At 32.1% G+C, this 15,459-nt stretch overlaps 1 protein-coding gene across 1 annotated transcript; it reads left to right on the top strand.

Moving 5' to 3' along the window:
• The first annotated feature begins 3,156 nt into the window (after positions 1–3,156).
• Positions 3,157–5,562, top strand: LOC140983758 (pentatricopeptide repeat-containing protein At1g03540-like). Its single transcript, XM_073450887.1, has one exon. The coding sequence runs from the start codon at positions 3,202–3,204 to the stop codon at positions 5,044–5,046; it is 1,845 nt and encodes a 614-aa protein (XP_073306988.1). The 5' UTR covers positions 3,157–3,201; the 3' UTR covers positions 5,047–5,562.
• The last annotated feature ends 9,897 nt before the right edge of the window (positions 5,563–15,459 follow it).

Genomic DNA, 15,459 nt, shown 5'->3' with positions numbered 1-15,459 from the left:
CAAATATGTCATATTCTCTTTCTTTCCACTCTTCCTCTAGGAGATACGGTCCTCTGACATGCTCGTAGTTTGGTCGTCGTTTTTTCCCTACGTTTTGTCATTTGGTTATCTTTTCCCCGTGGTATGTTTTATTACCGAATGGTTTTTCGGTTTTTCACGAACATCTACTATGATTATTAAGAAAAGTATTTTTAGTCTTTCATATGTGTTCCTTTGCGACTAAAAATATGTATAAACAATATGCTCTTCAACAAAAGAACCAGTGAATGTTTCCGCAATTTCCTCAAAATCATGATCCTTACAATCTCATATTTACATATCTTGCATTAAAATTGTCAACATGTATCTATAAGGTTAAATAAATATCTAATAATTATTTATTCATTACTGTTGGCAAAAATGTTTAGGAGTCTCTTCAAATGACAATATTTGGAATTATATCCACATTTAATATGATGTAATTCAGGTAATTCACCTTTTTATCGTTTTTATAACATTTTAGGAATAATGATTGCATGCATCATTCCATTGTCTCAACCTTAGAAATTTTTTAGGTTTTGGGGGCTTTGTGGTGATCTTTTTCAATGTCTCGATCGTAATTTCCAATAAATAAAGATTTTGTTGATTTTAAAATATATATATTCATGTTGTTTCTATATAAATAAATAAAAACTATTTAAAATAATAAATTTTAATCTAATAAGTTATTATACAAGTAGATACTATTTGATTACAATAAAGGAAGACATGAAAAAAATGGACTTTTTAATCGTTTACAGCAAATTTTATAATAGTTTAATAAAACTAAATAAGAAAAAATGAAATTGTCAAAGTAATGTGTCATGTCTCTTGAATTTTCAAGAGACGTGACTTACATTTTTTTGTAAATGCAACTCACGCCATCTCTTATGGTCTGACTTGCTTAATTTTTATTTTTTTTAAAAAAAAAAAAGCAAGTCACGCCAATTGAATAGGCGTGACTTACATTTATCTTTTTTTTTAAAAAATAATAATACAAGTGACTTGCTTTAATTATTTCAAAGTTGCACGCCTCATCACATGTATTAAAAGCTGCAACAAGCACATGCATTAAAAGTTGCAACAACATAGTTTTAATAATTTCGAATTCATTATAATATCGTATAGTTTTCTCTATAAATTGTATACTTCATTCACTTCATTTATCTCTTTCATATTTTCATCGGTAAGTTCTCGTAAATGTTTGAATTTAGTTTTTCACTTCATACAAATTTTTATTAATTTGTTTTTTTTTTTCGCAGGTACATTTTTGTTCCAACTTATATTAAGGTATGCATACTAACATAAATTATTTACGTTAAATATTAAATTTATAAATGAAATTATAATTTATGTTAGACTAATTATGTCGTGTTATTTAATTTTTTTACAATTTTAATTATTACGTGATTTTTTAGTTTTTATTAATTTTTGTAAAAAAAATTCAAAATCATTTATTATGATAAATTTTCACTATCATTATTATTTTTAAAAAAATGTTAAAAAAATTTATGTTATATGCTATTTTTTCCAGTTATTATTATTGTTTTATTGTTTTATAATAATTATATAATTGTATAATACGATAATAATAATTTTAAATTTATTTGTTTATGTATATATTTGTTTCACATTTAATATAAAAGATTATTTTTAAAATAAAAAATAAAAATCACGTAGTTTTTTATTTAAATTTAGATAAATGAAAATGATTGAAGCAGAAGAATAATACATTTCAAACGAAGACAAATGATAGAAGCCTTGGAAAAACTGCTAGTGGCTAATTTGAGTAGCACTCAGTATTAAGATATTTAGTTACTAAATTTAGATGTGTATGAAAACATGAAGCATAGGATTTCAATTAGTATTTTATGATATGATAATAATCGTATTTTAATTTTTTAAAGGACGATGAAAAGATATTATGTGTTGAGTTCAATAATTGTCTTTATTGGGTATAACAATTAAAACGTGGTACTCGAGCTGCTGTGTGGATTAAAAGATTTCAATTGCACAATTATCATCATCTATAACTTTAAGTAAAGCGACAAGCGCTCGGTCTTACAATTGATATAATAACCAATGTCACGAGTTTGATTTCTATTTATTGCAAGGAGTGTAATTATTGAGAGAAAGATTTGTGAGTGCAATAATTGTCTATGTTGGGTAGAGCAATCTTAACATGGTGTTTGAATTCTTCTACTATTTAAAATATTTGAGTTGCATAATTACCACGAACTATAACTTTTGGTAAAACGACAAATGATCGATCTTACATCATTTATTATTTATCACCTTCTGCGAGTAAATGCACTTATTATTATTATTATTATTATTATTTATATATATATATATATCATTTATTATTTATTATTTATCACTTTCTGGGAGTAAATGCAATTATTATTATTATTATTATTATATAACTGTTGAACGTATACAATTTATTCACACAACGAAGGATATATATCTTTAACGTAATATGAAGCGTTAATGGACCAATAGTGGGAAATTGTAAACTCCGAGAAAAATCTGGGATGTAGGGATGGTAATGGGTAGGGTATGGGTCGGATTTCATAAATCCATCCTCATATCCATTTATTAAATTCATCCCCATATCCATACCCATACCCATACCCATCGGGTATTGAATTTCATCCCCATCCCCATACCCATCGGATTATCGGACACCCATCCCCTACCCAAATACCCAATTATCATATACAATTGAATTTTTTGAAATTTAAATTGTTTCAGTGAAGATATGAATATTTAAAAAATTATTTAAATGAACAATAAGAAAAACTATTCATAAGCATCGTTTTCTTTAATTTTCAAATTTATGATTATATGTATTGAAAACTCCGAAAATCGGTGGATTGACTGATGAATCTTTAATATAAATAAATATAATTACTATATATATACAAATATACATACATATATATTTATATATATTAATTTAAACGGGTATTCGAGTCGGGTTATATCAAACCCGTCTCTATACTCGAACTCGAAAATCCTCATATCCGATTACCCAATTATTTAATCGGGTCTGAAAATCCCTCTATATCCTCATTTATTTGGTTCGGGTATCGGATCCTCCAACGAGTTCGGAGGAAATTGCGATCCCTAGGATGAGATGTTTGCATTTCATTTCCGAAGTTTGAGAAATTGAAATTGATGAATCTCTTCTTTAAGGCGCGAAATCACGCTTCTCCACAATCCATACCATCTCAAATTATCCAATTCTGCAAAGCTGGCTTAATCTCCGATGCCATCACCTTGCTGAACTCCTTAACCAACCGCAAGAAAATCGTCTCCCAACAAGTCTTGTATGCCACGATTTTACACTCTTCCTTCAAATCCTTCAACTTCACCCTCGGCCTTCAGCTCCACTGCCACATCATAAAGTCTGGCCTTCAAACTGATCGTTATGTCGGTAACATTCTTTTGGCCATGTATTTCAAACTTGGCTCAGATTTTAACGATGCTCGAAAACTCTTTGATGGGTTATACAACAAGGATGTCGTTTCTTGGAGCTCGATGATATCCGGGTACATTCGTGCAGGAAAACCCCGTGATTCTATTAAGTTGTATCTTGATATGTTGGATTATGGCATTGGCCCAAATGCTTTCACTTTATCAGCGGTGGTCAAAGCTTGTGCAGAGCTGGGGGAGTTGAAATTGGGGAAATGCTTGCATGGGTTGGTGATAAAATGTGAGCTTGAGTTTAACAGTGTTATTGTTGGTGCTTTGATTGATATGTACGGGAGGAGTTTTGAGCCGGGGGATTGTCACAAGCTGTTCGATGGAATGCTTGAACCAGATTCCATCTGTTGTACCTCTGTGATTTCTGCCTTCACCCGGAGCGATTTGTACAGGGAGGCATTGGGAATGTTCTATTTGATGTCTAGGAAATACGGGTTTCTTCCAGATTGGTTTACTTTCGGGAGTGCTTTGACCGCTTTGGGGAATTTAGAAAGACTGAAGCAAGGAAAAGAAGTGCATGCGCAAGTTATTACTGGTGGGTTTAGTTGGAATGTTTTTGTTGATAGTAGTTTAGTAGATATGTATGCAAAATGTGGGTCGATGGAAGATTCACAACAAGTTGTCGATAGAATGGACGGTAAGAACTCAATTTCGTGGTGCGCATTGCTCGGGGGACACTGTCGGAAGGGCAACTTCGAAAGGGTTATTGACTTGTTCCGGAATATGGAAATGGATCTTTACAGTTTCGGTACGGTTCTGCGTGCCTGTTCCGGTTTGGCTGCTGAGAAGCTTGGGAAGGAGGTACATGGCCAATATTTGAAGAGGGGTGGCTGGAGAGATGTGGTGGTGGAATCAGCTTTGGTTGATCTATACGCTAAATGTGGCTGCGTGGATTTTGCTCACAGAATTTTCTTGGGCATGTCTGTTAAAAATTTGATTACTTGGAACTCGATGATCAGTGGATTTGCTCAGAATGGGAGAGGTGGAGAAGCTGTAAGACTATTCGATCAGATGATTAAAGAAAGAATTAAACCGGACTACATAAGTTTCATCGGAGTTATATTTGCTTGCAGCCATAGTGGTTTGGTTGATGAAGGGCGTAAACATTTCATCTCAATGCCCAACTATGGGATCAATGCTGGGATCGAACATTATAGCTGCATGGTTGATCTTTTAGGCCGTTGTGGAAAGATAGAAGAAGCTGAAGAATTGATTATGAATTCGGAATTCAGGAACGACTCATCACTTTGGGCTTCTCTTCTTGGAGCTTGTGCTACCTCTACTGATCCAACTGTTGCAGAACGGATCGCTGAGAAAATGATTGAACTGAAACCTGATTTTCACTTGAGTTATGTACTACTAGCTAACATTTACAAGGCAGTGGGTCGATGGAAAGATTCTCATAAAATTTTGAACCGAATGCAGAAAAGAGGGGTGAAAAAAACGCCTGGAAGGAGTTGGATTGATAACAGTATACAGAACACATGCCTTTCTGTGAATTCTCTTGATATTCCCGAAGAGATCTATGTACAGTGAGATTTTGATTTGTGGAGTTTCTTCCACTTTTACGAGACATAATTTATTCCAAGTGGGCGAGAAAATTCAAAATCCACCAAGGTGTATGGTTATCATTCATTACATTTCAAAATATTTATAGATGTAAAGATCATTTTCTGGACGATTTGTGAGGAGCCTTGAAGGTGGAGTAAAATGAAGCGAAATGCAATGGAAAATGAAACAATGCAAGAGAAGGGATTGAATTGAACTGGCCATCTTCCAAGGAAGATTGTGGACAGCGATGTAGATGCTACGGGTTTCAGTGGATACAGAATTACAAAGCGTGAATATAAACACTTCGAAAGCACTTCAATTTTACAAACCTCGTTATCAGATGTCATATATCCGATGCAATTTGAGCTAAGGAAAAGGGATGACAACAGAGGGAACAAGAAATGCACCACAAGTAATTTTTTTCCTTCTAGAAAACATTCCATAAATTGAAATGAAGAATGTAATGAATGGTAGGTTATATTTTCTAAATACTGTAAGGGTTATGTCACAGATGAGTTTATTCAACTTTCAACAATAAGTGGATATTCTTACAATATAATATAGTAATAAATTATTTTTGGGAGGAAAGAAAACTTGAATTATTAATGACTGTTAAAGAGAATGTGAGAGTAGATTCAAAATATGTTTTCATTTTAAAAAAATTTTAAATTGTGTTTGCTTGATGCTCCGAGAAAACCTTTCATGGATGGCTCAAAAAAGATTTTCGTCTCACAAAATACGACCCGTGAGAACATCTCACACAAGTTTTTGTCAAAGTCTAATGTCCAAATCTCTTGCCAAAGTAATACAAATTTCATTTTGTGAAGATATTGTGAAAATAGTAGCAGTGGATAAACTCACAGTGGAGCCCTTGAAGACCCACACGAAGCTAAAGAATTTGTCCCATCCTAAATGAACCATCTTTTAAATTTGTCAAAATTTTCTTAAAAATATAATCTCATGCCTCTATCAAGAAAACTACATGCTCGGTCGTTCCGTGGCCCATCGAGCACCCTGCGACATTCATTTGTTTGCTACATGAAAAAAAAAAAAACTTGGTTCTATAAAACTTTTTAAACTATTTTCTGAAATCAGCTTGACATAACTGGTTCTTACATCTCCTATCTCGATTATCGAAATAGAACGATGTAATATGAGTTACTAAACTAAGACAATAATTTACAAATCATCTTTCAAAGTCAATGCTCAGATCGGATCTAAAATGATGAAAAACCGCTATGAAGTTGTTGGTTTTGCACTGAATGAAAAACAAATTTCAGCTTATATACAACTTAATATTTTGAGCATATATCTCTCATACAAACTTGAAATTGAGTAATTCTTAATTCTATAGAAACCTAAGAGAAAGGATACAATGTTCATGTTCATCACTTTGTCCAGAAATCGACGAATCGAGAGTTATAATCAATAGAAGCGATCAGCTTGACTTGGATCAGCTCGACTCAAACCAAGCTGATCAACCAGCTCGATCTGGAACAACTAGATCAACAGTAAAATCAACTCGATCTCATAATAGGAAGCAACACGAATATGATTATTTTAATGTTAGAAATTGTACATAATTTTACATTCATATTCTTGTTTATAACTTTCATATCATTCTTGGATGTCATAAATATAATACTTTGAAGATCAAACAACTTTTGCTGGGTATTAAAAGCATAGACATATCTCATACAAGAAAAATAAGCTATAATAAAAGCAACCACAAGAAAATGATATGTGAGGAATAAAAAGAGAGGTAAGCTTTCAATGATAAATCATCTACACCAATCAAGTTTGTAGAACAATCTTCCATATTCAAATATTTCATAATACATAATTTGTAGAGAGACCACTCACGCAAAAGAGATATGTGTTTCATAGAACAGTTGAGTGATAGTCTTTACACAAAGACGTTAAAGTATCGTGTTTGTAGTCTTGACATAAAAGATGTTAAAACATTACCCGGATTGTGATGTTGCAGCTAACAATCGAGTGTGTGCTAGGAGTTTCGATTAGATGAAAGATGAGTCACAAGTCGAAGTGAGTTTGTACAAATCAAAGTTTTTTAGTGGATATCTTCCGAAAATGGAAGAAGATGTGACATATTAATCTCCGAACATTAATTAAAAAAATTGTGCATCTTTATTTTATCGCATTTAATTATTGTTACTGTTTTGGTAGATATTGTTAAAGCATTTTATATGGTATTTCAAATGTCAAAATGTTGCATACAAAGTAATTGATAAAATATTTAAACCAAACTGTTTTTATTATTTGAACTTGCAATCTTTTCAAATCATTTAGAAAATGTTTAATTGATTTTTAGAGGGTCATGTTGAGTTTCTTCTGCTTGGTTTAGCACCGAACTCAATATAGTTTATCGATGTTCGGTTTAATTTTGAACATTTCAAAAACGAACTATTGTAATTCTTTTAGAAATAAAACATTTTAAAAATATTTATTTATCTCTTCTAAACACATTTATGATCTCAACAAAAGGTGTAAGCAAAAATTATTATTTAAAAAAGTATTGTTAATCTTACTATAAAAAGTTAATGATGAAATTTAGAAGACATATTTTTTTGATCTGGAGAAAATACGTCGTTAAGCATTCGTTTAAAAGAGTTTCTTAATATGAAAATCTATTTTTTTTTTTAAATAAAGAAAAAATATATTTTAATGAAAAATTAATATTCCTTTAAAAAATTATTTTATTGACAAAAAAAAAATTTCATTTTTGAAGGACACCCTTTAGTTGAGCGAGCATCTAGATTTAATGCCTTAATCTTTGGTTATTTGATAAAAGGAAATGACATAAGATAAGAGCAAGCCTAAAGCCAATTGGTCCAACAATTTCATAAAATTATTGTTTTACATCAACATATAATTTCATTATTTTATATTTTATCACTATAATTTTTGCATAGATATATCTATAATATTTTTACTACTTTATTTTAAATAAATTTAATTTAACATAATATTTTAAAGTAATTCAATTCCATTTTTTAATTTTTTATTTAAGAAATTAAATTTTTTTAATGCACAAAGTTATAAATTGACGTCCATTTTGTTCACGTTACTAATATATTGTAAAAACAATATCAAATAATTTATTAGAATTTACATATTTTAATATTGAGTAGGTCTCTTGTGAGATAGTCTCACGAATCTTTATCTGTGAGATGGGTATATCCTATTGATATTAATAATATAAAGTAATACTTTTTGGATTACACGTCAGGTTTTTTCATGTATGACCCAAATAAGAGACCCGTCTCACAAAATACGACACGTGAGATCGTCTCACACAGTTATGCATTTAATTTTTGAAAAAAGATTTTGGTGGTAAAATATTTTTTTTAATTTATCATCCAGTTTCCATCTTTTTGTTACGATTTGAATTAATTTAGTTGAAATAAGAGGGCTAAATATATAATTTAATATACGACAGATATCTATGTCATATGATATATGTTTGATTGATTTGATTGAGATTATGTATCTATATGTCTTATTTGTTGAGTTGATATGACGTACATGACATTCATGATTGTATATCGATGTATACAATAAATATTTTGTTACCACACATCATTTGATGAATTCATCGATACATGACATGCACGTTGAGCTATGATCCTTAGATACCTTTATATGATTGGATTTGATTATGGGGTTTGTGAACACAATGTTATGTTTGGCATTACGTGACCCTTAAAAACATAGTCATTTGTGGTCCCGATGATTGATTGATTAATTTGGTATCACACTGCTAGATCGAGTCATTTATTATACATGAAGAGGGTTAAATATATAAATTTAGTCTGGTATCACATTGATGGATCGAGTCAGTTATTACACATGATTCAACTTTTAATAATAGTATAAGAGCAAGCATCTTCTCTCGACCAAATAATCTACTAAGAGTAGGTCTTTTGTAAGACAGTATCACGAATCTTTATATGTGAGACGGGTCAACCCTATCGATAATCACAATAAAAAGTAATACTCTTAGCATAAAAAGTAATATTTTTCCATGGATGATCCAAATAATAGATCTGTCTCACAAAATACGACCTTTGAGACCGTCTCACACAAGTTTTTGTCATCTACTAATTTATTCGAGGTTTCCAAAATTAGAAGTTTGCCCTTATTTTCCGCCTTTATTTTTTTTTCTAAAAAAAATACATTAAATCCAAATCCTAGTGAATTCCCGAGTTTCTAAAAAAAATACATTAAATCCAAATCCTAGTGAATTCCCGAGTTTTTAGCATTATCGTGCTTCAAATGGAATACAACTAAAGCAAGAAGCACACTCGAGGTTTTCTTGTCTACAAATCTTGATATGGCCCTTTATATATAGTGCACGCATGTCATTCTCCTCCACTAATAGATATGAAATCATCGAAGTTGGTATTATATGTAGGCATGCACCACTCAATTTAAGGCGTGCATAGAAGATTAAACTAGTTTTCTCCTTTTTTTTTTCTTCCTTGTTTTTTCTGTCGTATATAAGACGACAAAAGTTATTTTATTTTTTCATGGATATCATTAAAATGTGAATGATCGATCACACAAACATGGAATAACTTAAAAGACATAGAAAACCTCGTGGTTGGAGTGACATTATCCTCTCTCCGTTGCCGTTGGGAGCCACAAATTGGTTTGTCGGGCACCTACTCTAACAGCTGGAGAGGCCATTCATATTCACACATGGTGACAACCCTTTCTCGTATTGTAATAATAATAAAAATTCGGTTTGGTTACAAGTTTGACGTATATATTTATATTCTTGAGTCTTTTTCATCGAATAGTATTTTGGTTAACTTTAATAAAATTATTTGGCTATTGCATGTCATATAAAAACAATAGTTATACACTCGACTAGGGATAGAGTAGGCTTAATTGGCATGGAAAATGAATCAATTATGTAATCACTTTAGGAAAAATCTATGATGCATGCGGCTGTTTTTTTTTTNAATATGCTTGACTAGACATTTCACAATAAACCTACTATTTGTGAAATATTAGTTTGGGAAGTTTTTTGTCCATTTAGTTATCCCTTTTTATTTTTTCCAGTTCAAAGTTATTTTCTGTCACACAATTTAACATATAAAATTGTAATATTTGTATGTTTTTAACTATAGTTAAATGATGATATTATGTTATTTTATTAAAAAAAAATTAATGGAATTAGTATTTATAGCAGCCCATTCTATGGAGCTGCCCGTATGCCCGTCGAGGTTATAGAAGATTTGGAAAAAACTTGGGAGAGATTTATACCAACTCACCTCGATTTTAAATGTTGGAACAACTAGCATCTTTAAAACTCCATCAAATACAATTAATCTTTTTCACTTTTCATCAACATGGAGAACAATACATCGATAAAGATTAAGTTAAATACTTAAATCTTCTCTAGTGGCATCAATAATACAGCCTAACAAGTTAAATAAAGACACGAGGATAAACCTTAAGTTGAATATATATAGTTTTGATATGTTACACACTCACCGTGGACACTTATGTAAATACCGATGAAGTGACACTCACCTATTAGATGCACAATTTTTCTATGTTCCATCACATTTAATAAGTGACTGTCACATCATCGGTACTCACACAAGTATGCACGGTGGTATGCTGCATATCAAAAGAACTCTTTGTAAATTATACATTTTGATATGAAGTTGCCCTTGTTTGACAAGTGTGTATTAATTATACAAGGCGTTTAATCTATAAACAACGATATAATTGAATATTGGAAAGCCACAATCTTTTCTTTACCCAATTTTGAGGCTTTTTTTAGCCACTTTTAATAGAAGCACGCATATCACTTTGAAGATGACAATTCATTTATATGTATATAATGCTAAAAGATTCACCAAAAAATGGCCCTTTCAAGGATTCATCATGCCAACACTTGGCTTGCTAATTGTCTTGTGGTTAATGATTGATCACCTTTCGGTTGCTTCGTACCAAACATATCACGATATGTCGAGATAAATAGCTTATTAAATATTTCTAAGTTTTTCCTCCAAACCCATTATAAGGGACACATGCACTTGTGACTCAACAAACTAACTCCATCCACAATATACACTATCAATCTACACTTGCAAAATTTACCAATTAATTTGTACTTGAGCCAAACATAATACTCCACATTTTTCTTATTGTCCCTAAAATTTTAGGGTCACTCCTATTTCTCAAGTCTTCGTCATTACAAATTGTAAATATTAAGCTAATCTTATCTCTTACTAGAGATTCGGACCTTTGTCCATTTGGTCTCATCATTAAGGTTGGTTAAGGTTCAAGTCTTCATCCCTTTTGTAATAATAATAATAATAATATCTTATTTCCTAATATTTACTCAAGTAGATGAATAATAAAGATAATGTGCAAAAACAGTAGGTGGGAGATCTCAATCGATTAAAAATTGAAAAGATAAGGATTGGGTAGGGACATCCCATCCCACAATCCACCAAAGATATATGCATGATTCGAACTAGGGGTGGGTACCGTACCGTAAATATAGATATGAAATTTTTCCATACCGATACCGATACCGAAAATTCTGTATACCGCATATTCGGTATATCGAATTTTCGATATGCAAAAGTTCATACCGGATACCGTACCGATACCGAAAATTTTGTCGGTATACCGAAAAAATTTCGGTATACCGAAAATATTATCGATATACCGACATTTTTTCGGTATACCGAACTTAAATTTTTTTAAAAAAAATAATCAAAAAAAAAATATTCTCGGTATTACCGAAAAAAAATTAATTACGTACCGATACCGATATCGAAAATTTCATACCGTACCGAAATTTTAGGTATCTCGATTTTTTCGGTAATTTCGGTATTTTTTCGGTACGGTATTTCGGTATTTCGATATTTCGGTATATTTTCCCAGCCCTAATTCGAACTGAGTATCATGTTCACAAGCATTTTGTGTGTCTATATATATATAAAAAACTTGTGTGAGACGGTCTCACAGGGCGTGTTTTATGAGACGGATCTCTTATTTGGGTCATCCATGAAAAAGTATTACTTTTTATGTTAAGAGTATTATTTTTTATTGTGAATATCGGTAGGGTTGACCCGTCTCACAGATAAAGATTCGTGAGACCGTCTCACAAGAGACCTACGTACTCACACACACACACATATATATATATAATTTATTTATTTTCTAAAAAAAGAATGAATTTTTTCTTATCCCCACTACGAATTAAGACTGCTTGCCACGTGTCAACTTCTTAACTCGATTCCGTCGTCTCACTAACGACAAATCCTTCCAACTTTGTAGGGGTGTCAATCGGGTGGGTTGCGTCAGATTTCGGGTCAACTCGCGAAAAATTTTTTATTTTTTTTTCAACCCGAACCCGAAGCAACCTGAAAACCCCCAACCCGAACACGAACCCGCCTAACCCGTCTAACCCAAATTTTATTTATTTATTTTTAATTTTTTTAAAAAAAATTAACGAAAAAAATTCAAAAAATAAAAAATAATAATAATATTTTAATTTAAACACATAATAACAAAATTTTCGATTTAAATTTGAAAGTTTAATCGTAGAAAATTAAAAGTATATTTACTAAATCAAATAAAAAATTGTTAAAAAATAAAAATATACAAAATAAATATTAAATGATGAAAATTTATCATATAAATATACAATAAATTTTGTTCAAACATACAATATATAAAAATATATGTAATCTTTTTTAAAAGAAAGTTCGCGGGTCAACCCGCGACCCAACCTGACCCAACCCGAAACCCGCCTAACATGGCACTAACCCGAATCCACCCAACCCGAACCCGAAAAACCCTAACCCGAACCTGATTTTTTTCGTGTTGGATCGTATCGGGTTGACGGATCGTGTCGCATTTTGACACCACTACAACTTTGGGCATAGTATCTCCATTGTTTCCTTCAAGTAACATGTTTGGCTTCTCATGGTATAAAAATTTAATAGTGTTATTGCAATGCTCATGATAAAACTAAAAACTTCAAATAATATATGTATTTTTAAATTGGAGGACGATCGGTGGACGAAGACCACCAACCTTCCTTTTCTCCCCTTTATAATCCAATCCAAGACATCCGAATTTCTTGATGCAAGTGACGAACCCAAAATAACTTCAGATACAGTCACAGTTTACGTGTTCGTCCATATCTAATAGGATCTTACCTTGGAGCTACTAATTTCCAACATCAAATATGTATTCTAAGAAATATCGTACTCAGCATTAACCTACACATGTTTTACACCGTAGGGACGAACAACCACCTAATCTGTTCAATGTGCTCGGTGCTAGAGCTAAATGGTGGATAAAAGGAATCATGTGTGTTTGAAAAATCAACCCAAAACAAAATTCAGTGGGGCAATCACATTGGTGGTTGTATTGGAAAGAAAAATTTTATGTAAGAAAATAGTAAATAAGATACAAGTGGAGAAGCCATAGCATAAAAGTTATTTCCCTTTCCTTGGAAGTGATTGCCTCAAGTGGGAAGCCTCCATTATTCAAGAAAACATAGATCCCGTACCCAAATCAACTTCTGCAAAATATATTTCACAAATAAAAATATATAACCAAAATTATAACCTTTTCAATAGAAGTAACTTTTTTCCTTTTCTTTTTTTTACTGTTTTTCTACTGGAAGCTTCTCCATCCATCAGCACCTAAGTAAAAATCACATTTCAGTTTGGATATTTCAATTGGATAAACAAAGATTTAGATTTAGTGGCGCAAGTTTTTACATGTGATACCATTTTAAACGGTTCATCTAGCCTTTTGAATAATTTTGGATAGGAATCCCATATGTACAATCTGTCAAACTAGGCTACAAGTAGAACAAAGCGAGAGGGAATTTGAACAAGACATGGAATGGTGCAGAGTTTTCGAAGCTAAGTATACAGGCGACGGTACTTCTGATTAAGAGAAGAGCATCCACATTAAGGAGACCAAAAAAGTTTAATCAGAAAGATGTGTCCTTAAATTTTATAAAGGTTTGTTGAATATGCGAAATCCCATAAAAGCATATTTCAAGACACAACTCGATTTCTATTAACTGTGTCTGTATGGCTCTTACTATCGCTATACATGCACGCATCGCCTGCGAATGGTTGTCGGTGTCTGTATAATGCACATCCAGTGTCAAGAATACAATTTGAAAGACTAGTTACTGAGAGGCAATGAAAAGTGGCTCCACCATGACCCCAATTCATGTAATCAATCTTAGTGCTCCGTATATTATTCTTATGGCCAAGATTTGGAATGCATTGACGGATTCACTCCTTAAATCTTCTATCTTACTAATCCATTGTCCGAAAATGTAACGACGGGAAAGATGATAAAGGAGTAAAAAAGGAGAGGATTCATTAAGAAGATAAACTGTGTCGAGAATCTAACCTCAACTCCACTTCTCCACCTTTTCAGTGAATACTAATAGAGAAAAGTGTCACGTGTTATCAGTCATACATGGTCGGATCTGATCCAAAAGTGTCACATGTTATCAGTCACAATGATCAAATATTGATCATATGTTGAAAACAAGCTGATGCATATTTGACCAACTGTAATGTAAAAGTTCCTGCAGATGGGCATCATTGTTGTTCTTGCACACTTTTTAAATGAAGATATCTCAATGAGACCTCGAATAACATTCCCGCTAGTAAAATAAAAATGTCGAATTATATCCACGTTTCCTGAGATTTTGCATTGGCAGGAAAACATCCACGATTTGAAAAGTCACAACACCCCCTGTAATATGTGTAGCCTCACATTTACACTCTTTTATGTTAAGTAAAAATTTAATGGTGTGGGGCCCACACATTAAATAAAATAAAAAAAATGTGCTTTCTCACAATCCCACGTCGAAAAAATTATAAAGCTGGACGAAGGAATTAGTTATAAATAAAGCTCAATTCCTTCAGTTATTGTATTCCAAAATCAAAAGCTTTCTAGCTTTGATAAAAAGAGAGTACATAGAAAAAAGATAGTGTATTTTTTTCTTGAGTGCGGGAATTCTCTTTGTGTGAGTTAGAGAAATTATTTTCTCGGTATACTCAGGTTGGGAGTATGAGAAATATTGAGTGTATTTGTGTATACACTTGTTGTAATATTTCTTCCAATTATAAAAGTTGCAGTCCTCCGTGGACGTAGCCTATATTGGGTGAACCACGTAAATCTTTGTGTTCTTGTTGGTTATTTTATTCCGCAATATTTGGGTAATATATTATCATCGTGCTCGGCATCGCTTCGGAGGTGTAATTCCCCAACAACTGGTATCAGAGCTTTGTTGTGAAAATTCTTGAGAATTCTGAGTATGCTCTGTGGTTGCAGCTTTATCTGATCTTCCACATCAGAAAA

Source organism: Primulina huaijiensis, chromosome 9 (assembly GCF_012295235.1).
Source record: "Primulina huaijiensis isolate GDHJ02 chromosome 9, ASM1229523v2, whole genome shotgun sequence".
NCBI classification, from domain to species: domain Eukaryota; kingdom Viridiplantae; phylum Streptophyta; class Magnoliopsida; order Lamiales; family Gesneriaceae; genus Primulina; species Primulina huaijiensis.
The sequence above is the reverse complement of the archived record's forward strand: the minus strand, read 5'-3'. Positions and strand labels throughout refer to the sequence as shown.

Coding starts and splice junctions, on each gene's coding strand:
- LOC140983758 (XM_073450887.1), top strand. CDS start 3,202: ATGAATCTCTTCTTTAAGGCGCGAAATCACGCTTCTCCACAATCCATA.